We start from the raw sequence: 23,063 nt of genomic DNA on the forward strand, positions 1-23,063 counted from the left end.
TCAGCCAGCTGGTAAACGAAAGGTTTATTAGATGACAGGAACACAGACCAAAACAGAGCTTGTAGGTACCAACAGCAGGACCCCCTCAGTCAAGTCCATCTTGGGGGACAGGGAGCCTAGACCATGGCCCTGGGTCTCCCTCCATTTCCCCAGCCAGCTCCAAACTGAAACCCCTCCAGCCTCTCCCCCAGCCTCCCCCCCGCCCGGCTCCTCCTCCAGCCTCTGTCCAGTTTCCTGGGGAGAAGGTGTCACCTGGCCCCATCCCCCTCCTGGGCTCAGGTTACATGCTCAGGTATCGTCCCTCAAGTGAAGTCACACCCTGATATCCCATCCCCAATGCAGACAGTCCCAGTAAAACTCCCCCACAACATTCCCGGGTCAGCCCTCCCCATGCCCTGCTCCGTCACAGTCTGTGTAACGAAACCCCCTCTGAACCTTCAGTTCCAGCCTCCTGCCTGGCCCCTAACCCCCTCTGGGGTGGGTTCTTCATATATTTATTAGTGGATCTTTTATGTTTGGAACTCACTGCTGTATGAGCCCCGCTCTGTTCAGAGTGTTCTGTACCCTGCATCTCTGTGCTCGGGCTTTTTACTGCCTCTGGGTACGAACCCTCCTGTGTGATGGTCTCCTGTCTGGTATTTCCCAGTTTCTGGTTCTTTAAAGATGGGGTGAACCACTCCCTAACCTCTGCAGAGAGCCTGACACAAGGGCTGTGAGAGGGGTGCAAGGTGGGCCCAATCCACCTCAATGTGGTGCTAACTCTGATCCCTGTTAAGGGCGACTCACTTCTCAGCATCCCAATGTCTTCGCTGTGGATCCCAGGCTTCAAAGCCAGACGGCAGCGATCATATTATGAAGAGCTGCAGGGCCATCCGTGAGAGCTGTCATGTTTCATTGATGTATATCAGTTGCTGGCCGTGAGAGCCTCCACCTTTCATTAGGTTGGTTTCCTGTCTCATGCAGGTGGAAACCAAAAGCAGGTTTGAACGGCTCTTTCTGAGAAACAAGAGGGTTAGCTTTCAGAGTAGCAGCAGCCGTGTTGGTCTGTATCCGCAAAAACAACAGGAGTATGTGTGGCACCTGAGAGACTAACACATTTATTTGAGCATAAGCTTTTGTGGGCTACAGCTCACCTCATCAGCTGCATAGAATGGAACACACAGACAGGAGATATTTATACATACAGAGAACATGAAAAGGGTTAGCAGAATTCATACTGGCTGCAAAACAAGACAGCAAACAGAGCCCACAAAAAGCCCGGCACTGTTGCAATGCTTCTCAGGCAGGGCCGGCTCCAGCCTTTTTGGCACCCTAAGCATCCGAAGGTGCAAACAATTTGATATTTATTGGGGTGAACTTCGAGCAAGCTTAAATCCAAGTTCCTTTTTCCTTATTTTTGAATCCCAACTTACTTCCTGTTTGCCCCTTGTGACGGGTTGGATCACAGAAATGCCCTGGGAGCTGCCACCTGATGTGCCAAGACTACTTCTGCCCCTGCTTTCCCTGCCAGCCGGGGACTCCAGCACCCCTGTCTTGCTGAGCCAGACACTCCCGTCTGCTCCAACACAGACCCAGGGTCTGAATTACTTGCCCCAAAGCTGCAGGTTTACCTGAAAGCAGCTCACAGAAATGTGCTTGAATTTAGCACTCAAATGCCCAACTCCCATGCGGTCTAAACCCCAATAAATCCGTTTTACCCTGTATAAAGCTTATACAGGGTAAACTCATAAATTGTTCACCCTCTATAACACTGATAGAGAGAGATGCAATGTTGTTTGCTCCCCCAGGTATTAATACACACTCTGAGTTAATTAATAAGTAAAAAGTGATTTTATTAAGTACAGAAAGTAGGATTTAAGTGGTTCCAAGTAGTAACAGACAGAACAAAGTCAGTCACCAAGCAAAATAAAAGAAAATGTGCAAATCTATGTCTAATCAAACTGAATACAGATAATCTCACCCTCAGAGATGCTTCAGTAAGTTTTTTCCTCGGACTGGACACCTTCCAGGCCTGGGCACAATTCTTTCCCCTGGTACAGTTCTTGTTCCAGCTCAGGTGGTAGCCAGGAGATTCTTCACGATAGCTCCTCCCCACCTTTATTCTGTTCGACCCCTTTATATATCTTTTGCATAAGACAGGAATTCTTTGTCTCTCTGGGTTTCCACCGCCCATCATTGGAAAAGCACCAGGTTAAAGGTGGATTCCAGTTCAGGTGACATGATCACATGTCACTGCAAGACTTCATTACCCACTTGCCAGCACACAGGTATACAGGAAGACTGACAGGTAAAACAGAGCCATCTGCAGTCAATTGTTCTGGCTAATGGGAGTCATCAAGATTCCAAACCACCATTCATGGTCCACACTTTGCATAATTACAGTAGGACCTCAAAGTTATATTTCATATTTCTAGTTTCAGATACAAGAGTGGTACATTTATACAACTAGGATGATCACACTCAGTAGATTATAAGCTTTGTAACGATACCTTACAAGACACCTTTTGCATGAAGCACATTCCAGTTACATTATATTCACTCATTATCATATTTTTATAAAACCATATAGACTGCATAACATCCCACCCCTAATTTATATAGTAATATGCTTAGCTATACCTTAACCCAGGGGTTGGCAACCTTTCGGAAGTGCTGTGCCGAGTCTTCATTTAGTCACTCTAATTCAAGGTTTCATGTGCCAGTCATACATTTTAACGTTTTTAGAAGTTCTCTTTCTATAAGTCTATAATATATAACTAAACTATTGTTGTATGTAAAGTAAATAAGGCTTTTAAAATGTTTAAGAAGCTTCATTTAAATTTAAATTAAAATGCAGAGCCCCCCGGACCGGTGGCCAGGACGCGGGCAGTGTGAGTGCCACTGAAAATCAGCTTGCGTGCCGCCTTTGGTACATGTGCCATAGGATGCCTACCCCTGCCTTAACCGATCATTCTTCTGAAATTTACCTAACCAATCCTAACATATTGTAACATGATTAGCTAACCAATTATATCCCGCCACCTTAATTGGTTTACACCCAGCAAAATTAATTATACAGCAGCCAGAAACAATCACCGAACCAGACAGAGACCATGCAAATAAACAACAGCAAAGTGGGACCTATAATGACAAAACAATAACAGAAGGGAGGATTTCACAACTACATCTAGACAGACATAAGGGTTTCCCAGCTGTGTCTATTGATAAATGAGTTCTTACCAAACAGAAAACGATGAAAGTAAATTTCCTTTTACATCTTCTAGGGTCTTCCCTTTCTCTGGAGGTGATAGATCGTATCACCTACCTAACAGCCCAATAGCGCCTTATTTCAGTGTGACTAGTTTGGAATGTGAGGATGTGACCGGTCGCTTCCCAGCTTGTGGCTGCTCCCACTGCTTAGCCAAAGGCTAAGAACAGGGCCTCAGAGTGTCACCGTGAGAGAAGGCCCTTACACAGATTCTTTCTTTTATAACTAGCTAAATGATAAACATGTAAGCAGAGTCAGGCTGAGCTCTACCCTCAGATCTGGTGGTGAATTGTGGCGAGTTGTGGAAAAGAACGGCAGGGGTTGGTCTTGTTTGCATAGGCACACCCACCCTGCCTAGCATGAGCCCACATGGTCACTGTGCCTGCTGTGGGGTCCCCAGTTTCTCTGTTATTGAGGCAGGAAGAATAAAGTGTTGTTACCCTGATTATGTGAATCAAGGACAATAAAACTGTTTCATGACAGAGGGACTCGCCATCGACTAAGCAGCACTCGCTAGACAAGGGACATGGGTTCCAAAACCCAGTGAATTGAGAGAGGCAGGGGCTTGGGGGCCTGTACCTGATGGGCAGCCTGCTCTTCTTGAGGTTTTTCTTTGCTCTCTACTGTGGAATATCAGAGCTAACTTTAATTCCGTTAGGAGACTGGTTACAGGCTGCAGACCTGAATTCACTGCAGGCCAATGGTACAACAGCACTGAGGCTCCCCTACTACAAGCTGAAGTCACTGAGTGCTGTGGGGCGGCCTGAAGGTATGCTGCAGAGCTATTTCTGGGATGGCTGGAGTGGTTTGCAGGACAGCTTGTGGAGCGGCTCACGGGACAGCTGGAGGAGTGGAGCGGCTGGTGGAATGGCTCATGGTGAAGACTGCAGCAGAACCCCATGGAGAGGTGGGGCAGTCGGCCTTGGCCCACGTAAGGTGCCCCTTAACACTGCTGTGCCTCCCCTCCCCCCCAGGCTGGGAGGTAAAACTCTGCAGATAAACTTTTGAACTCTGGGGCTGCACTGACCAGGGACAGAGACTTTTGGGTTGTTGGACTTTTGGGTGATTTTTTGGGGGTTCCGGACTTAAGACCCTGAGGGGAAAAGGACACTGCCAAACTTACTTGGGGGAGGGGGGGTCTTTTGCTCATGGTTTGTGCTTGCGAGTGGGGAAGTATTGCCTCCTAGAGGCGCCCGGGGGGGGTATGTAATTGTCCCAGGTCACTGGGTGGGGGCTCGAGCCGGTTTTGCATTGCGTTATTGAAACGGAACCCTGGATACTGAACCCGGCCCTTGTTGCTGCCAACTCAGATGGGCCGAAGGGTTACAAACATATACCTACATTCTTAAAATATAGGCCTTTACAGACAGGCCTGAATATCTATATCCCTAACACTGCCCAGCATCATGACATTGGGATGCAAATCCCCACCACTTATTTAATTGTTTTTTCATGGTTTTGGGGAGTTAGTCACAATTTTGGACGGGTTTGTTGGCAATCGCCCGGCTCCCACAGCTTTGGAACACGATAGTCTGCATTTTTCGTATTTATAGGAAGCTTCAGTTTCCCCCAGGGGGAAAACAGGCTCCAGTTTGCTCTCAGGACAGACTAAGAGGCACAGGGGGGTGTTTGTCACCGCGTTGTCTGGGAGGAACGAATAGGGTCATTAAGAGACTGGTTGAAACTGACCTAGATGAAGAAGGGGTTCACAGAGACAAAGCAAGCTTCACACCCATCCTCCAAGCAGACCTCCTGCAATCCTTCCCCAAACCAGCCTGGTTCCCCTGAGCTACACGCACCCAGGGATCGAGGTAAGCTTCCTGCTGGTTACACACAGAGCGTACAAAGTCCTGCTTCTCCAAACCCAGGGGGAGCTGAGACTGAAAGGAGCAGGATTTTTAGCTTTCAGCCCCCTTCACCAGCAGAGCCCCAAACTCTCGGTCTGGCTTTTCCCAGCATCACACTGTTCTCACAAGATCCTGCCTCTGCCTCTGTCTCTGCTCTCCTCTGTTCTGTCTTTCGTCTCTCCTCAGCTCCCCTGTGATCTCTCTTCCCCCGCCCCTGCCTCCACCTAAACCAATCCTCAGCCCATAGCTCCCAGGCAGCTTCACACCCACCCTTTGAATGAGGTGGGGCTGTGATGAAGTAGGAATCTCCTGTCCTATTTTTAGGATGCCGATGTGTGCCTCAGTTTCCCTCTCTACGGTGCATTGCTACCCAGGAGTGAAAAAGGGTTAAAAGCCATTTTGAGGGCCGAGAAGGAAACATGGGGTGTTTGGGTGACATAACTGGGGTAGGGTGGCGGGGTCATTACAAGACTGGCTGAAATGGACCCGTGTGAATGGAGGGTTGGCCAGGACAATGGAGCCCTGAGGACTGAACAACTGACGCTGATCCTCGGGGATCTCCGGCAGGCGGAGCCTGTGAACTCAGCCGGGGTCTGCCGGAGTTGGACAATGACCCTGAAGAAAGAGGGGGATCCCTTGAAGGTCGGGTGCCCTGAAGCGGTTCCTCCAAAGGTCTCTAGCAAAGCCAGGGTGCAGCGGTGATCCTGTCTGTAACGTGATAGCGTTTGAATGCCACATCCAGGGCTTCCAAAAGTTCTGGGCATGTTCTAGGTGCCAATGGCCAGAACCCTGCTGATTTTCGGGGAGGTCAGAGATGGAGAAAAGGAGCAAATGCAGCTTCTGGCTTTCTGAGCCTTCTTGTCAAGTTTTTCTCTGGCACCACAAAGGCAAGTAACTGACCCCTTGAGAATATCAGTGATCACCTGACTCCTGGAGCTCAGAGCTTTAAAAGAAAGGTGACACATCATGCGATGCCCGGTTCTCATCCAATAACCCTGGCAAAAGAGGAGAACCCAGCCTGCCATTTCAGGGTGGCAAGGGGCAGCGACAGAGGTGCCAGCGCCAACCTACTGGATCCTGTTTTATCTCTCACAATTCCTCATGCACAGACTTTTATGCCCCAGCCACTGACTTCCAGGAAACGTAAATTCATGGTCTGATGGTCAGTCAAGGCTCAGATGCAAGCCCCTGATCTGGTGGAAGCCGGATCTGAGAGCAGGGCATGGCCATGCTGGACAATACAATGGCTTAGATAATCGACTGTATCAATTGTAACTGTAAGTCAGCCAAAAGGTGGCTACAGACCTGGTGTCTGCCTGCCCGGGGTAGGAATAGGCTCCGTAGAATTTAAATTTTATTTTTTGATAATTTTGATAGAGAACAATACTTATTTTTAAGCATTTTTTTTCGGTTTTTATCTATTTAATTTTGTTTAGTTGCAGGACATGATGGGTGTGTGTGTAGCGGGGGGGCGGGGGCGGTCAGGCAATTATTTTACTGATAGCAAATGCGATCCAAAGCGTCTAAGCTTTATAACGCGTGAACACAAAATGTGAACACTGCATGTGAAAATATACAAAGTAAATCTCAAATCAGGCCTCTTCATTCACTAGCCCATTTGTAACAAGCCTAGTTCAGAAATCTAAATCATTGGATTCTGACTCTAAGTTTTCAAACAGCATTTTTCTTATGTAAAAAGCGACAAAGAGTCCTGTGGCACCTTGTAGACTAACAGACGTACTGGAGCATGAGCTTTCGTGGGTGAATACTCAATTGCATCTGACAAAGTGGGCATTCACCCACGAAAGCTCATGCTCCAGTACGTCTGTTAGTCTATAAGGTACCACAGGACTCTTTGTTGCTTTTCACAGATCCAGACTAACATGGCCACCCCTCTGATACATTTTTCTTATGTTTCCTATTGGTAAATTTTGATGATTGCCGATGGAAATATTTGCTCATCAGTTGGGGTGGATGCAGTGAAATTGACGTTTACCGGTAACAATCTGATCCTTCCAAGCATAGTGATTAATTAAAGTCCAGGATCAGAAGTCAAAAAGACCTTGACAAATGGGAGAGTTGGTCTGAAATCAACAAGAAGAAATTCAGGAAAGACGAGCGCAAAGTAGGAAGGAAAAATCAAATGCACAACTACAAAATGGAGAATCACTGGCTGGGGGTTTGTATTTCTGGAAAGGACCCGGGGGCTAGAGCAGATCTCAAACTGAATCTGAGTCAACAATGGGACGCTGTTGCAAAAAAGGCGAATATCTTTTGGGGCTGTATTAAAAGCAGTGTTGTCAGGAAGACATGGGAGGTCATTTGCCCACTCTATGGTGAAGTCTCAGGGGGCAGAGTGTGCTGAATTCAGGACACCGCACATTAGGAAAGAAGTGGACAAATGGGGGGGGGGGGTCCAGAGGAGAGCAACATAAATGATCAAAGGTTCAGAAAACAGGGCCCATAAGGTTTAGGGGGAGGGATAGCTCAGTGGTTTTAGCATTGGTCTACTAAACCCAGGGTTATGAGTTCAATCCTTCAGGGGGCCACTTAGGGATCTGGAGTAAAAATCAGTACTTGGTCCTGCTAGTGAAGGCAGGGGGCTGGACTCAATGACCTTTCAGGGTCCCTTGCAGTTCTAGGAGATAAGTATGTCTCCATGTATTATTATAACTGACCTTGTTTAATCTTGAGGTTGAAGGGAAATCTAGATTAGATATTAGGAGGAGCTTGCTAAGGCTAAGGGTAGTTAAGGTGTCTGGAACAGGGTTTCGAGGGAGGCTGGGGAATATATCTGTCATTGAAGGCTTTTAAGAACAGGTTGGACAAGCATCTGCCAACTGGCCACTTCCTGACACGGGCCAGAGACAGGAGACCTGGGTGGAAAGCAGGTTGGGAGCGTCCACGTTGCCACCAGGTTGGGGGCAGGAACGGACCAGAGGGGATGAGCCTGACCCAGTGGCCTGGCTCTGTCCCTTTCCCAGGGCCTGGGCTCATGGGTTTGTAGGTCGGGGGATGTGAGGAAAAGAGACTCTGTGCAGAGCGGAGCCGGGCTTTGAACGGGCGTGTCTCACAATGGGGTGGGGCGCAGAGATGAGGGTTCATGAGCTTCTGCTTTCAATTTCCTGTGAATCAGAAATGTAACCGCTGGGCTCCGAGCCAGACAGCTGGAGAACCAGAGTCCGAGGTGCCATGGCTTCCTCAGCATCAGCACATCTGGCCAAAATCAGCCCCCACGCCCACGGGGCGGCTCCTGCTGGGTTTAGAACCCGCTGCCTCGAAGCCAGAGCTTCCTGCTCCGCCGGCTGGAGGCTGAGCTGGGCCGTCCCGACCCAGAGCTCCTTTGGGGCCGGATGATGGCGGGACTCTGCTCCCAGCTGGCCGCGCTGCTCCTGCTGCTGGTGCTGCTGCCGTCCCCAGTGCATGGTAAGAGGGAGCAAGGGATCCAGAGCGATGCAGAGCCGCGGGGAACAGACCAGAAGGGGAAGATCAGATCCAGATCCTGCCCCAGTGGACTGGCTCTGACTCTTTCCCAGGGCCTGGGTTTGCGGGTTTGTGGGTCTGGGGACACGTGAGGAAAACAGATCCTGCCCAGAGAGGGGCAGAAATGACAGTGCCAGTCCCCAGGCCCTGCTGTGCATGAAGGGACCCTGATCCCCATCCCCACAGGCATCACCGGCTTGACCCCTCCCACCCCTCTGACTAACCCCCCACAGGAGCCACCGCCTCCAGTCCCCCTCCCATTTGTTGTGCCCCAATCTCCTGCCCTCAGGCTTGGCTGGGTGGAAAGAGCACGTGTGGCCCTGAGAGAGCTGAGCGCAGCCCTCGTTCATCTCATGTCGATGTTCACTCTGAAACCTATTGACACATGGTAGCCACCTACAATTTGGGGTGCGGTATGGGGATTATGGGAGGAGCTATGGGACAGTGGGTGGGGCTTGTATTCCAGCCTGATAAGAACATAATAATGGCCATCCTCGGTCAGACCAAAGGTCCATCTAGCCCAGTGTCCTGTCCATCTAGCGCCAGGTGCCCCAGAGGGAATGAACAGAACAGGGAAGCATCAAGTGATCCATCCCGTCGCTCATTCCAGCTTCTGGCAAACAGAGGCCGGGGACACCATCCCTGCCCTCCATGAACTTCTCTAGTTCTTTTTTGAACCCTGTCGTGGTCTTGGCCTTCACAACATCCTCTGGCAAGGAGTTCCACAGGTTGACTGTGCGTTGTGTGAAGAAATACTTCCTTTGGTTTGCTTTAAACCTGATGCCTATTCATTTCAACCCCTAGTTCTTGTGTTATGGGCAGTAGTAAATAACACTTCCTTATCTATTTTCTCTGTACCAGTCATGATTTTATAGACCTCAACCATATCTCCCCTTAGTCGCCTCTTTTCCAAGATGAAAAGCCCCAGTTTTATTAATCTCGCCTCATACGGAAGCTGTGCCAGACCCTTAATAAGTTTTGCTGCTCTTTTCTGAACCTTTTCCAATTCCAATACATCTTTTGTGAGTGGGGCGACCACATCTGCACGCAGTGCTCAAGATGTGGGCGTACCATAGATTTATACAGAGGCTATATGATATTTTCTGTCCTATTATCTATCCCTTTCTTAATTATTCCCAGCATTCAGTTGGCTTTTTTGACTGCTGCTGCACATTGAGTGGACGTTTTCAGAGAACTCTCCACAGTGAGTCCAAGATCTTTCTTGAGCGGGAACCGCTAATTTATACCCATCATCTTATATCGATAGTTGGGATTATGCTTTCCAATGTGCATTACTTTGCCTTTATCAGCATTAAATTTCATCTGCCATTTTGTTGCCCAGTCACCTAGTTTTGACAGATCCCTTGTAGCTCTTCGCAGTCTGCCTGGGACTTAACTATCTTTAATAATTTTGTATTATCTGCAAATGTTGCCACCTCACTGTTTAGCCCCTTTTCCAGATCATTTATGAATATGTTGAATAGGACCGATCCCAGTACAGACCCCTGGGGGACACCACTATTTACCTCTCTCCATTCTGCAAACTGACCATTCATACCCACCCTTTGTTTCTTATCTTTTAACGAGTTAACAGTCATTGAGAGAATCTCCCCTCTTACCTCGCTGCAGCTTAATTTACTTAAGAGCCTTTGGTGAGGGACCTTGTCAAAGGCTTTCTGAAAATCTAAGTACACTATATCCACCGGATCCCCTTAGTCCACATGCTTGTTAACCCCCTCAGAGAATTCTAGTAGATTGGTGAGGCATGATTTCCCTTGACTAAAACCATGTTGACTCTTCCTCAACAAATTATGTTCATCTATAAATCTGACAATATTGTTCTTTATTATAGTTTCAGCCAGTTTGCCCGGTACTGAAACCAAGCTTACGGGCCTGTAATTTCCGGGATCACCTCTGGAGTCACATTAGCTAATCCTCCATTCATTGGGTCCAGAAGCTGACTGAAACGATACATACCACAGTTATATACCACAGTTAGTAGTTCCGCACCTTCCATCCTCCTGCCTTCCTTCGGATCCTAATGCCGCTCCTGTCCCTATGGCCCTGATGCTGTAATGTCTCCCCGACATTTCTGTTCCCTCCACAGGTGCTGAGGAGAGTCAAGACCAGCCAGGTAAAGACTCAGGACTCCTGGGTTCTAGCCTTAGTTCTGGGGGGCGGGAGGTGTGCACCTTGTCCTATGTTAACATGGCTCCCTGGTTTGTGCAGTGTTCAGCCGTATCACAGGGGGGCAGGATGCACAGGAGGGTCGATGGCCCTGGCAGGTCAGTGTGCAGCAATATGATGTCAAAAAAAATGAATACGACCACATCTGTGGAGGATCCCTCATCTCAGCCCAGTGGGTGGTGTCAGCCGCTCACTGCTTCAGTCGGTGAGTCACCCTGGCAGGGGATCCCAGGCTGCCCTGACTTGGTTTGCAGTGACATCTGTCTATGGCCTCAGCTCCATCGCTGACTTCCCGCTCTTGGTCAGACTATCCCCATGGTGCAGTGTGACCGTTCCCCTGCTGCCCCCACCCCAGAGCTGGCTGCATCTTAGTGCTGGGTGAGGCATCGCGTTGCTGTGTGGCTGTTCCCCAGCCTCTCTGCCCCAGAAGTGTCTGCATTTTTGTCTATGTTCACAGTCTATCTTTCCTCTTTGATCAGTATTTTCTGCCCCTCCTCTCCCAGCTATCTCAGTGAATCTAATTATTGCGTGAACCTGGGGGAGTACCAGCTCTCCAACCCCTCCCCAACCCGGATCTTGTCCCCCGTGCGTCGCTTCATCAGCCACCCTGACTACAACCAGAGCACGTTCTTCGCCGGCATCGCCCTGGTGCAGCTGACGGAACCGGTCAACTTCACGGACACCATCCACCCGTCTCCCTGCTGGGCCCCTCCACCCAGTTCCCAGCCGGGGAAAATTGCTGGGTCACGGGCTGGGGGAATACCGGGCCAGAGGGTAAAGGTGAGGGGGGGATGGGAGCTTGGTGGGTCTAATGGGTGATTGGGTGTGATCTGAGAGCCCTTCCTCTGAAACACACAGGGCTGTGTAGCCACGAGGGACATCCTGTGCACGCTCACACACACACACACACACACACACACTCTTCCCCGTCCTCTCCATCAGGGGGCAGCACTGCTCGCGCTCTCACACACACACACACACACACACACACACTCTTCCCCGTCCTCTCCATCAGGGGGCAGCACTGCTCGCGCTCTCACACACACACACACACACACACACTCTTCCCCGTCCTCTCCATCAGGGGGCAGCACTGCGCGCGCTCACACACAATCTCCCCTGACGGGTACGTTTATGCGCACTCTGATCTGCAGCCCCTGGATTGTGATGTTGCTCACATGCCCAGCTGCCGTGTTACACTAGGAGAGATTTTCCCCATCACGTCCCCGTCCTTTCCAGCTCCCTCGGCATCCCTGAGGCTCCATCCCCGACTCTCTCATTCCAGATGCACTTCAGCCGCCCCGGACTCTCCAGGAGGTGCAGGTTCCTCTCGTCGATGTATCGACCTGCAGAGAACACTTTAGGGAACAGAGCCACTGGATCCAAGATGGCATGCTGTGCGCTGGGGCCAGGTGTGACCCTAATGGCCCCGGCCAGGTGGGCTTCTTGGCTTAGGGGGGCAGCACTGGGGCTGCTTGAAATTATCTGGCCCATTGTTCTGTTTGCAAACATTGGCCCTTCCTCCCCTGCTCTCAAACAAGGCCCAGGTGGGTGATGTTTTAATTTGATCTTCCGCCACGTCTCATTGATGGAGAAAGCAGCTCTCCTAGCACCAGTGCATTCTGGGAGATCTCACAAGTCACCATAGGAATGGGGGGGAAACTCTCTGAGCTCCGGCCCCACCGAACTGAGAAGGTTAAATGTAAGGTGAGCTTAATGCCAGAAAAAACAAACCTAACAAGACTGGTCACTCTGCCCCAGCACTGCAGCATGAGAGGCAAATGGGATTTATCCCCAGCTCTGGGAGGGAGTGGGGGCTAGTGGTCAGAGCAGGGGGGGTTGGGGGCCAGGACTCCTGGGTTCTATCCCCAGCTGTGGGAGAGGAGTTGGGTCGAGAGGGTTAGAACAGGCGGGGCTGGGAGCCAGGACTCCTGGGTTCTATCCCCAGCTCTGGGAGGGGAGTTGGGTCGAGTGGGTTAGAACAGGGGGGCTAGGAGCCAGGACTCCTGGGTTCTCTCCCTGGTTCTGGGAGAGGAGTTGGGTCTGGTGGGTTAAAGCAGGGGGGGCTGGGAGCCAGGACTCCTGGGTTCTCTCCCTGGCTCTGGGAGGGCAGTGGGGGCTGGCAGGTTAGAGCAGGGGGGGCAGGAGCCAGGACTCCTGGGTTCTCTCCCCAGCTCTGGGAGGGAAATGGGGTCTTGTGGGTTAGAGCGGGGGGGGGGGCTGGGAGCCAGGACTCCTGGGTTCTCTCCCTGGTTCTGGGAGAGGAGTTGGGTCTGGTGGGTTAAAGCAGGGGGGGCTGGGAGCCAGGACTCCTGGGTTCTATCCCCAGCTCTGGGAGGGGAGTTGGGTCGAGTGGGTTAGAACAGGGGGGCTAGGAGCCAGGACTCCTGGGTTCTCTCCCTGGTTCTGGGAGAGGAGTTGGGTCTGGTGGGTTAAAGCAGGGGGGGCTGGGAGCCAGGACTCCTGGGTTCTCTCCCTGGCTCTGGGAAGGCAGTGGGGGCTGGCGGGTTAGAGCAGGGGGGGCAGGAGCCAGGACTCCTGGGTTCTCTCCCCAGCTCTGGGAGGGAAATGGGGTCTTGTGGGTTAGAGCGGGGGGGCTGGGAGCCAGGACTCCTGGGTTCTCTCCCTGGTTCTGGGAGAGGAAAAACAGGAGGCACTTTGTGGGAAGGGAGGCAAAGGGGCCGCCCTTGTTGATCCTAGTGTCCCTCTCTCTCTAGTTTGACTCCGGGGGCCTCTGGTCTGTCCAAGGAACGGCAGCTTCGTCCTGATGGGGATCATCAGCTGGGGCAACAACTCCTTACCCCCGCTCCCCAAGGTGTACGTCCAGGTCCCAGTCTATGTCAACTGGATCCAGAATGTCACGGGTGGCGCTGGCCTCTCCATCGTCTCTCCTGCCGTACTCAGTGCCGGTACCACCAGTACCACCCCACCGGGGCCCTGCAGCAACGGCTTAGTCTGCTCATGCCTAGCGCTGGCTCTGGCTGCACCGCTCCTTGCTGGGCTGCTGCTGCCGGCCCTGTGACCTGCCCCTTGGGGCTCCCACCCGCGCCAACCCCCCAGCCCAGACGCAGCCCCAGGTAACATGGCAGCCCCCCGCCAGCAGGGGTGTGTATAGACCCCCCCCCCTTGGCACCAGGTGTGGGCTCCGCATTGCTGGGGCCTGGGGGACACGGCTGGGAGAGGCTGGTGGACGGAAGCTCAGGGGGTCGCTATGGGGAGTGGGCACAGGGGGTCATATCCAGCCCTTCCTGCAACGCTGCAGCACACAGCCCCCGGGGGTGACTGGGAGGCCGGTGGGGAAGGGCCCCACAGCCGCTTTGAGCCGGCCACTTGTTCTCCAAAAATCCTCAATAAATCGGCTTTGCAAACTCTGTCTCCTCCCGGCAGCAGCCGCGACCTGTCTGGCAGCAGCTGGCGCCGCCTCCCGCTAGGGTCAGTCCTGCCGCCGCCACTGCTTGGTATGAGCTGTGGGACAGCAGAGTGTGGGGCTGCCCATCGCGCCAGGTGCTGCGCAGACCCCCCCGAGATTGGGGCCCACATTGTGTCAGGTGCTGTACAGACACTGACCAAGCTCAGGGCCCCTGGGCACAGACACGCACCCCCACCCCCAAACTGAACTCAGTCCCTGCATCATGCTGGGCACTGCACAGACCTCCTCCCCCACCAAAACCTGGGTCCCCATCGTGGCACTGACTCGCCAGAGCAAGTGTGAATTTTCTGAACTATTTTTATGGTCACTAGCTGTGCCTCAGTTTCCCCTGAATGCCGCATTGTCACCCCGTGTGTGGGAAAGGACTGTTTGCTCTCAGGGCAGGCTAGCGACACCACCCTCCCCTGCGCTGGGAAATTCGATCGGTATCAGTATGTCACTCAGGGGTGTGAAAAATCCACAAACACCCCCGGGCAAGTTAAACTGACCTAACCCCGGGTGTGGCCAGCTCTCGGTCAGTGGGTGAATTCTCCCTGCGTACGGCCTAGCGGGGAGGTGGATTAACTACGCTGATGAGAGACCCCCCTGCAGCATTTCAAGTGTAGCCAAGCCCTGAGGCGTGACTGTCGCCTCGCTGCCTGAGCCAGGCTGGGGCCCTGGAAAAGGACCGGCCGACCCCACGTTGGTGGAGAATCCATGAAGATGACGGAAAATCCAACCACCAGCCATTGACACCTGGTGGCCAGCGCCCCGGTGGAAGATGGATTTCCCCACCTCTCCGCAGGGAAGCTGAGAAGTACCCCCAGCTCCAGAAGAAAGGACTGGGGAGGTGTGGGGGGGGATAAGGGTTGAGTGCTGGAGGGAGTCGGGGTTCACACCTGGGGACTGACCCAGGGGGTCAGACAGAGCTTGAGCGTGGGGTTCACTGCAGCATGGCTGGGCCTCTGGGCTGACCAGAATGGACCATGGTTTAATTGTGCTCCCCAAAGAACCCCATGTGCTGTGTGCCAGGTGACCAACAAACCCAAGTATTTTGCTGAAGGGGATCGTCCTAGAGACCCTTCCAAAGCTGGGGCCATAGCACCGATCCTGTGGCTCTATGACAGATGGTGCCAGCGGTGGGATACCGAATGCACTAGGAGTATTGTGACCTGCAGCAGTAAAACGAGGGTAGTCAAAGGAAACAGGAAGAGAATGGCAGATAACCAGCTCCCGAAGAAGAATATCACCAAACTGTGAAGGAATGGAGGGGTGGGTGCCGGCGAGCTCAACAAGGCGGAGCTGGTTTCACAGCTGGAGAAGGTTGATTGGACCCAGGCAGGGAGCCAAGAGGGTCTGAGAGCCACGGAGGCGGCAGCAGGACTAGCTGGCCGGGAGAAGGAGCAAGCTGAGACCATGCGAAGCAGCTAAAACAGGAACAGGAGATGGAGAAGGGGAGGGACAGGAGAACCCAGAGAAGGGTCATTGGGGAAAGTCCCCAGCTGCCAGCTGCACAGGGACCCTGATACCAAATGGTTGCCCCAGGGTAAGGAGGGGGTGGCTGCCCTGGGACACACTTTGAATTGCCGGAGCTCCACACTGCTGTCCCGCTCAGGTGTTAGCTGGTGACTGACTGGTGCGTGTCTGGTTACTCGCTTTAGCCAGTCAAGAACTCTCGTCTCCCTCTTCCACAGCGAATAAACCTTCCGCTCGTGTGTTACAGGACTGGCTAAAGACGCTGTCTTTGGCGTAGGGTCTGGGGCACCAGCTGAGCTGGGGTTAGTGACTGGTGCCCTGGGACTGCAGCCAGCCTGACCGTGGTGTGATTTTTGGGACCATTCACCACGAAGTCCAGTTTGTCTGGGTGGAAGCTAGACGGGCGAGGCTAAGGGGCCTGTCTGTGACCCCACGGTGAGACTGTCACATTTGTTACTGGCCTGGTGAAATTATGCAACATACCACCACTTTGGGGTGTCTGCCTTGGTTTTGACAGTCTGCCCTGAGATAGGCACTCAGAGTCATGAACCACATGGGACAGCCTGACAATGGGGTGAGCAAAGAATCCAGCATCCTCACTCCCCAAAACACCTGCTCTAACCACTAGCCCCCACTCCTCTCCCAGAGCTGGGGAGAGAACCCAGGAGTCCTGGATCCCAGCCCTCCCCACTCTAACCACTAGCCCCCACTCCTCTCCCAGAGCTGGGGAGAGAACCCAGGAGTCCTGGCTCCCAGCCCCATGTGCTCTAACCCACTAGCCCCCCTCCTCTCCCAGAGCTGGGGAGAGAACCCAGGAGTCCTGGATCCCAGTCCCCCTGCTCTAACCCACCAGCCCCCACTCCTCTCCCAGAGCTGGGGAGAGAACCCAGGAGTCCAGGCTCCCAGCCCCCCCACTCTAACCCACTAGACCCCACTCCTGTCCGAGAGCTGGGGAGAGAACCCAGGAGTCCTGGCTCCCAGCCCCCCCTACTCTAACCACCAGCCCCCACTCCACTCCCAGAGCTGGGGAGAGAACCCAGGGGTCCTGGCTTCCAGCCTCATTCTCATGCCATGTGTCCAGGGCAGGTAAGGCTGGAGTTTTGCGGTGGGTGTCTTACCTGTCTGATTCCATCTCCCCATAGTACCTAGGGAGCAAAAAAAGAGAAGCGGAAGATATTAATGAGTGTGTAGGAGCAGATGAGGGTGGGGACATCCAGAGGAATTGCTGGGACATTAGCTCCACCACAATCCCCCAAACTCCACCCACTGCCCCAGGACAGCCCTGCTGTCCTCACGCCAGCCAAAATTCCACATCTGCCCTGGGAATGTCCCATGGGAATGAGGCTGGGAGCCAGGAATCCTGGGTCTGATCCCAGCTGTGGGAGGGGAGTGAGATGGGATAAAGTGGTATCATTGGGGTTAGGGACAAGAGTTAAGGTTGTCGTAGGGCTAAGGTTATAATGGGGTCAGGGTTAAGAGTATCCTTGGCTGAAGGTTCTCATGGGGGTGAGGTTCTGGATTGAAATGTGGCATTTCTTTCTTTCTTTCTTTCCCCTTTTTATTAAGAATTTTTTTTTAAATATATCAATCTAGCTAAATTTCAAAAGAAAGTGTTACTTCAAAGTGAAAAGTGAAAATGGTTCATTTGGAATATGTCCAAGAAACGCTTCCACTTCTCTGAATTTTTTTTTATCTGAAACTATTTGGCGAATTCAATCTGAATATGTGACGTTTTAGTCGACTCCAAACTACATATTTCAGGGAATAAACCATCCCTCCAAACGCTGTCACTCAGCTGTGCGCACTAGCACAAGAAATACACAGCGCTAGACAAAGCAGCCAGCACACCTACGTGCATTTCCCTGGCTTGGATTCCTCACTGCTGGGGAGTGTGCAGTGCTTTGGCTTTGGACAGAGTACCGTGGGGTGCCCCATATCCTTTCCCCACAGCTCGTGGCTTTTCTTCTGTGAGTCTTCTCTCCACTTAACGTGTCCCCATCCCAGCACCTGGTGTCTTTGCTCCTCCCTGGTTGATTTTTTTGCTTCCCCCTGCTTGCAGAGGAATCGGAGGGATGAATCCTGCCAATCTCAGAGAACCCAATTTCCAAGGTGTGTCTGCCTGAACGGGTGCCCATTTAAAGTCTAACGAATGAACATTTCCCCTAGTCTTGCTGACCCAGCCCTCCCCGGTCAAGAAATGTTGGACTCCACATGAAGGCTTCACAGCCCAACAATTTCATAATACCGACTTTACGTGATCAGCTGGAATTCCCGAGCTGGATGGGGCAGATCCCCAAATCGTCACTGGAGTCGTGCCAAGAGAAGGGCGACAGGGCCAAAAAAACAGGGGTGGAAAATGACACTTAAACCTAAACCCCACTATAAACTCAATCCCAACTCCCATGATACCCTTAATCTTAACCCCATAATAACCTTAACCCCAAACCCCATGACATCCTTCACCGTAACCCCACAATACTCTTAACCCCATGATAACCTTAACCCTCAAAGCCATGATATCCTTCATGTTAACCCCATGATACTCTTAATCCCATTATAACCTTAACCCCAATCCGCACGATACCCTTAACCCTAACTCCATGATAACCTTCACCCCACGATAACCACATCCCTCACCTAGGTACTATCTTTGTCACTCTCTTCTGAGCACACTCAGTTGGCAATAACACAGGGAAGTGAAAATCACCACGCAGTGACCTGGGCCATCCCACCTTTTCGTCTGGTTTTCTCGGATGCTCGTACTGGGGTGACACCAGGAAGAGCAGAACAAAAGTGGTCACAACCTGTTCAGCATGTTACATTTAGCAGCTGTTATTTCCTTGCTTAGGTTCACAGAAAATCAGTCTCTATTATTCTCTATAGATGCAGGGAGGGGCACACAGAGTCCCATAAAAACCTGCCCTGGCACTTGCATTCCCCAGTCGGGCTTTGGTCGGAGCACTGGAGGCAGCTGCATGTAGCCAAGACAGGCCTGGGGAAGGCTGAACCATGGGGTGTCTCCACTCCCCACTGGCCCTAGCACTGCTGGCGCTGACCCTGCTGCAGGGTGAGTGTGGGGTGGGGATGTAGGGACCAGCCCCTCCCTCCCAGGGGGAGGGGAGTGAGATACAGATTGTGGGGGAGGGAATTGGGCTAGTGAATAACAGGGGGATCCAACCCCTTGGCTCTTCATAGACCCCCCGGCCGACCCAGCCTGGATTGGTGCCTTCAGTCCTGAGCTGCCCCTCTCAGATCAATGGGGAGTGTCGATTCTTGCACCTATTGGTGAGAATTGTGGCTGGCGCTGAGGATGGCAGGGCTGCTCTGGGGCAATGGGCGGAGCTTGGGAATTATGGGTGGAGCTACTGGCACTCAGTCCCCTCCACACACCTTCTGCAATGCCTGTGAATAGCCCCCCTCGCCCCCAGCACACACATTCATATCTTCCCCTTCTCTTTCTTCACTCCCTAGGTGCTCAGGGGAGCTGGAATCAGACAGGTAAGACACCCACTGCAAAACTCCAACCTCACCTGCCCTGGGCATGTGCCATGAGAATGAGGCTGGGAGCCAGGACTCCTGGGTTCTAACCCCAGGTGTGGGAGGAGGGTGGCGTCTAGTGGGTTAGAGCAGGGCAGGATCTTTGAGGCAGGACTCCTGGTTCTTTGCTCCTCCCATGTCAATGCTGTTCTCCTCCAGGGTGCGGCCAGCCCAGAATCTCCGGCCGAATTGTTGGGGGAGGGGACGCCGCAAGGGGCCGGTGGCCGTGGCAGGTCAGCATCCAGTACAATACACAGCACTTCTGTGGTGGGTCCCTCATCTCAGCCCAGTGGGTTGTGTCAGCAGCTCATTGCTTCCAATTGTGAGTAACTGGGATGGGTAGGGATTGGTGCTGCACAGTCAGGCATCCTGCCTCGATCTATGCCAGGGAAACCATCCCTGGATGGCATCACTGTGTGGCTGTTCCCCAGCTGCCCTGCCCCAGAGATGGCTGCATCTCAGAATCGGATGGGCCATCCCCGTGCAGCGTCCTGGGTGGTTTTCCCCCAGCTTCCCTGCCCCAGAGGTGGCTGCGTCTCAGAATCGGATGGGCCATCCCCGTGCAGTGTCCTGGGTGGTTTTCCCCCAGCTGCCCTGCCCCAGAGGTGGCCACCTCTCACCATCAGGTGTTGCCTGTACCCAACTGCATTTTTGCCCGTATTTGCAATGCAGTTTCCCCCACTGATCGTTGCTGTCCCTCTGCTCCCCAGCTCTTTCCCCCAGTCTGCCTATCGTGTGACCCTCGGGGAGCACCAGCTGTCCAACCCCTCCCCGAGCCGGGTCTCATCCCCTGTGCGCCAGATCCTCGTCCACCCCGATTTCAACAGGGGGACCCGTTCCGCCGACATCGCCCTCGTGCAGCTCACGGAGCCAGTGCGATACACCGACGAAATCCTCCCCATCTGCTTGCCAGGCCCTTCCGACTCCCTCCCTGGCAACCACACGTGCTGGGTCACCGGCTGGGGGACAACAGCCTCTGCGGGTAAGACCATCCCCCGGGGGAGATGCACTATCACTCTGTGACTCAACCCCCGAGCTCCTGGAGCCCCGTGATTCCTGCTGCATCTTGAAATAATCCTCACCCAGCTCTCTGCTGCCCTCTGCCAGCTGGCTACCCCCGACTGGCTGTATCCCTCAGAGCCATCTGTGAGGCAGCTCATCTATTGATCTCAGGTGGGAACCTTCTGTGTTAGATACAGGTGGTCCCTGATTTGAATCCTGCAGAGGAAACCCCCTCTAGGGGCAGCGCGGCACAGACTGGGTCCTGTGGGGCTGGGTGCGGCTCTGGAAGCTGGGTGGAGGTGGGGAATGGATGCAGGGAGGTGAAGGGAATGGGACATGGGGAGGGGATGGGGTGGAGGATGGCTAGAGGGGAGGGGAGTGGGTGGGGGAAGTAGATGGGGACAGGAAATTGTCAGGCATGGGGGTGGGTTGCAGGAGGCGATGGATCCAGTACCCTGGTTCTCTCCCCCCCAGTCTCTCTCCCGCCCCCCAAGACGCTGCAGGAGGTTCAGGTCCAGCTGATCGACACTGCAGCCTGCAACGCCCTCTACAACATCGACCCGGCCCCGAACATCGGCAGGGACCCCGTCAAACCCGACATGATCTGTGCCGGCTACGCCGAAGGGCAGAGGGACTCCTGCCAGGTGAGGGAGGTGTTTGGGTTGGGTGGATGCACGTGAGCCCCAGCCTGGCTCCCTGTCGCCATCTAGGGCCTGCAGTGAGCAGAACGTCTGCTGCAGCCCCGGAGCTCTGCACCGAGCTTCCTTCGAGAGACAGGAGCACCTCTGACTTTTAGAGCCATGTGGAGTCACAGCGCTGTGCCTAGGCCCCAGCTCCTGGAGTCCTGTGATTAGGGCAGAGCCCCAGCTTTTATTTTTTTATTAAAATAATAGTAGAACCTTTGTGGTTGGGTAGAAAAGAGGCACAATGTGGCTAGAGGGTAACTGAGGCCTGCCTGAGTCTGCAGAGAGCCTGAGCCAGTCACTCTGAGATGGGTAAATACTCGATGTATCAATATAGAGGGTGTTAACTCCCAGCCCCACTGCTCTGGGGAGCTCTGCCACTGGTCTCTGTGTAAGGCAGGAGAGGAAGAACCCAGCCACCCCAGCCCCTGTGAACGTAGCGGGGACACCACCTCTACCACCAATGCCTCCTTCAGGGAAAGAGCGTGGGAAAAGCACACCGTGCTCCTTTCACTTCTCATGTTGGTGTGGACAAAATATATGGGGGGGGCATAGGGTGGCCCCTATGCCTACAGCCCTAGGGGGCTGAATTGTGGATGCTTCGGGGTGGGGATGAGGGGGAAGGGCCTCACTAATCCCAATTTCTCTGCTCCTCCAGGTGACTCTGGGGGGCCACTGGCCTGTGACCACAATGAGACCTGGTTCCTGATGGGGGTTGTGAGTTGGGGGGACGGCTGTGGCCAGCCCAATCGTCCCGGTGTCTATGTCCGGACAGTGGCCTACGGCGAATGGATATGGGAGCATGTGGTGTCCGGGGGCCAAGCCACATCCATGGAGAACAGCACCTCTGGAGTAAATGACGCCAGATCCTCCTTCAGCACCTACACGCTTCTCTTCACCACTCTCCTGATGTCACTGTGACCCCACCTTCCATTGGGACGCCCCCCATCTCTCCCTTCTCTGTTCACCCAGCACTGAAACCCTCCACTGTCTGGGGGCAGTGTGAGGTGGAGATGGGAGAGGATCTGAGACCAATCAGCAATGCCTGAGTCTTTGGAGAGCCTGACCCTGTTGCAATGAGAAGGGAGGGCTGCCCTGAATGTGATTGAGAGCAACACTGCCTGAGTCTGCAGAGAGCCTGAGCTGATTGCTTGCAGAGGTGTGAACTTCCCGGAATGTGACCCAAACAGCAACACTTGCTGCATCTCCAGAGAACCTGGGCTGATTTCACAGAGAGGGGTGAACTGGCACAAGTGTAAGTGGTGCAGCGATGCTGCCTGAGTCTGCAGAGAGCCTGAACTAATCACTTGGAGAGGAGGGGCACTGCTCCAAGCACCTCTAGGGGGCAGCGCTGGGGCATGCAGACCAGGAATGTTTGGGATTGTCTCGCTGGGAGATGAGCGGTCTCGGTGGGGCAAGGTTTATAGGTAGACCCTGTGTGTGACTGCATATATGGACGCTGCACCCCCCCCCCCATCACATGTGGTCAAAAATAAAATGTTTTTGCATCAAACTCTGCTCCTGTGTTCCCAGATGGGCTCAACGGGCCCCTGAGGAACGCCAATTATGTCTGCAAGAGCAGCAGCCTCAGACAATCCCTACCCCATCTGTTCCACTGGGGGACTCATCAGTGTCACAACCCTTCCAGCCTCAGCTTCCACAGCCACATTTTCAGATTTGGGGGGCTGCCAAGCTGAAATCCTGCCCCCCCAAGTGCCCTCAGATGGTCCTTTGGGGAGCTTTGGGGTTAGTCCTGGGACCCCACTCTGTCCTACGCACCACTTTAATTACTCAGCTCAGTGCTGTGGAGGGTCCCCCCCCCCCGCGCAAGGTTTATCCAGCTTTGGGCTCTCACCCTTTCTTCCCCTAGGATTGTGGGACCCGAGCAGGCCCCGCTTCTAAGTTTCCCCACATGACCTTACAGGGAACCAGAGAGCTGTGGGGCTGGAAGGGACCTCGAGAGGTCACCTAGTCCAGCCTCCTGTGCAGAAGCAGGACCACGTAAATCTAGATGAGCCCTGGCAGGGGTTCATCCAACTTACTCTTAAAAGCCTCCAGTGACGGGGATCCCACAGCCTCCCTGGGAAGCCTGATCCAAACGGCCCTGAGAGTAGATTGACCCTGATAGTGGATCCCTAGAATATCACCATCCTGCTGAAACACTTTGGATTCAAAGCTTCACCCATGATCTG

General features: G+C 53.4%; 1 protein-coding gene and 1 pseudogene across 1 annotated transcript; both read left to right on the top strand.

The window, feature by feature from the left end:
- Window positions 1-8,409: 8,409 nt before the first annotated feature.
- On the top strand, window positions 8,410-13,835 carry LOC123369756 (annotated as a pseudogene).
- Window positions 13,836-18,905: 5,070 nt separating this feature from the next.
- Window positions 18,906-21,792, top strand: LOC123369137 (serine protease 27-like). The gene is made up of 5 exons (XM_045014497.1): window positions 18,906-18,934; window positions 19,121-19,147; window positions 19,897-20,168; window positions 20,663-20,854; window positions 21,530-21,792. The coding sequence occupies exons 1-5, from the start codon at window positions 18,906-18,908 to the stop codon at window positions 21,790-21,792; spliced, it is 783 nt and encodes a 260-aa protein (XP_044870432.1).
- Window positions 21,793-23,063: the final 1,271 nt, after the last annotated feature.

The sequence above is a fragment of the Mauremys mutica genome, chromosome 4 (assembly GCF_020497125.1).
Source record: "Mauremys mutica isolate MM-2020 ecotype Southern chromosome 4, ASM2049712v1, whole genome shotgun sequence".
Taxonomy (NCBI): domain Eukaryota; kingdom Metazoa; phylum Chordata; order Testudines; family Geoemydidae; genus Mauremys; species Mauremys mutica.

What these genes read in the sequence shown, in the direction of transcription:
- LOC123369137 (XM_045014497.1), top strand. Translation starts at nt 18,906, where the DNA reads ATGGGGAGTGTCGATTCTTGCACCTATTG. An exon ending in GTCGATTCTTGCACCTATTG is followed by an intron (nt 18,935 to 19,120) that starts GTGAGAATTGTG and finishes TTCACTCCCTAG; the next exon opens with GTGCTCAGGGGAGCTGGAAT. An exon ending in GGGGACAACAGCCTCTGCGG is followed by an intron (nt 20,169 to 20,662) that starts GTAAGACCATCC and finishes TCTCCCCCCCAG; the next exon opens with TCTCTCTCCCGCCCCCCAAG.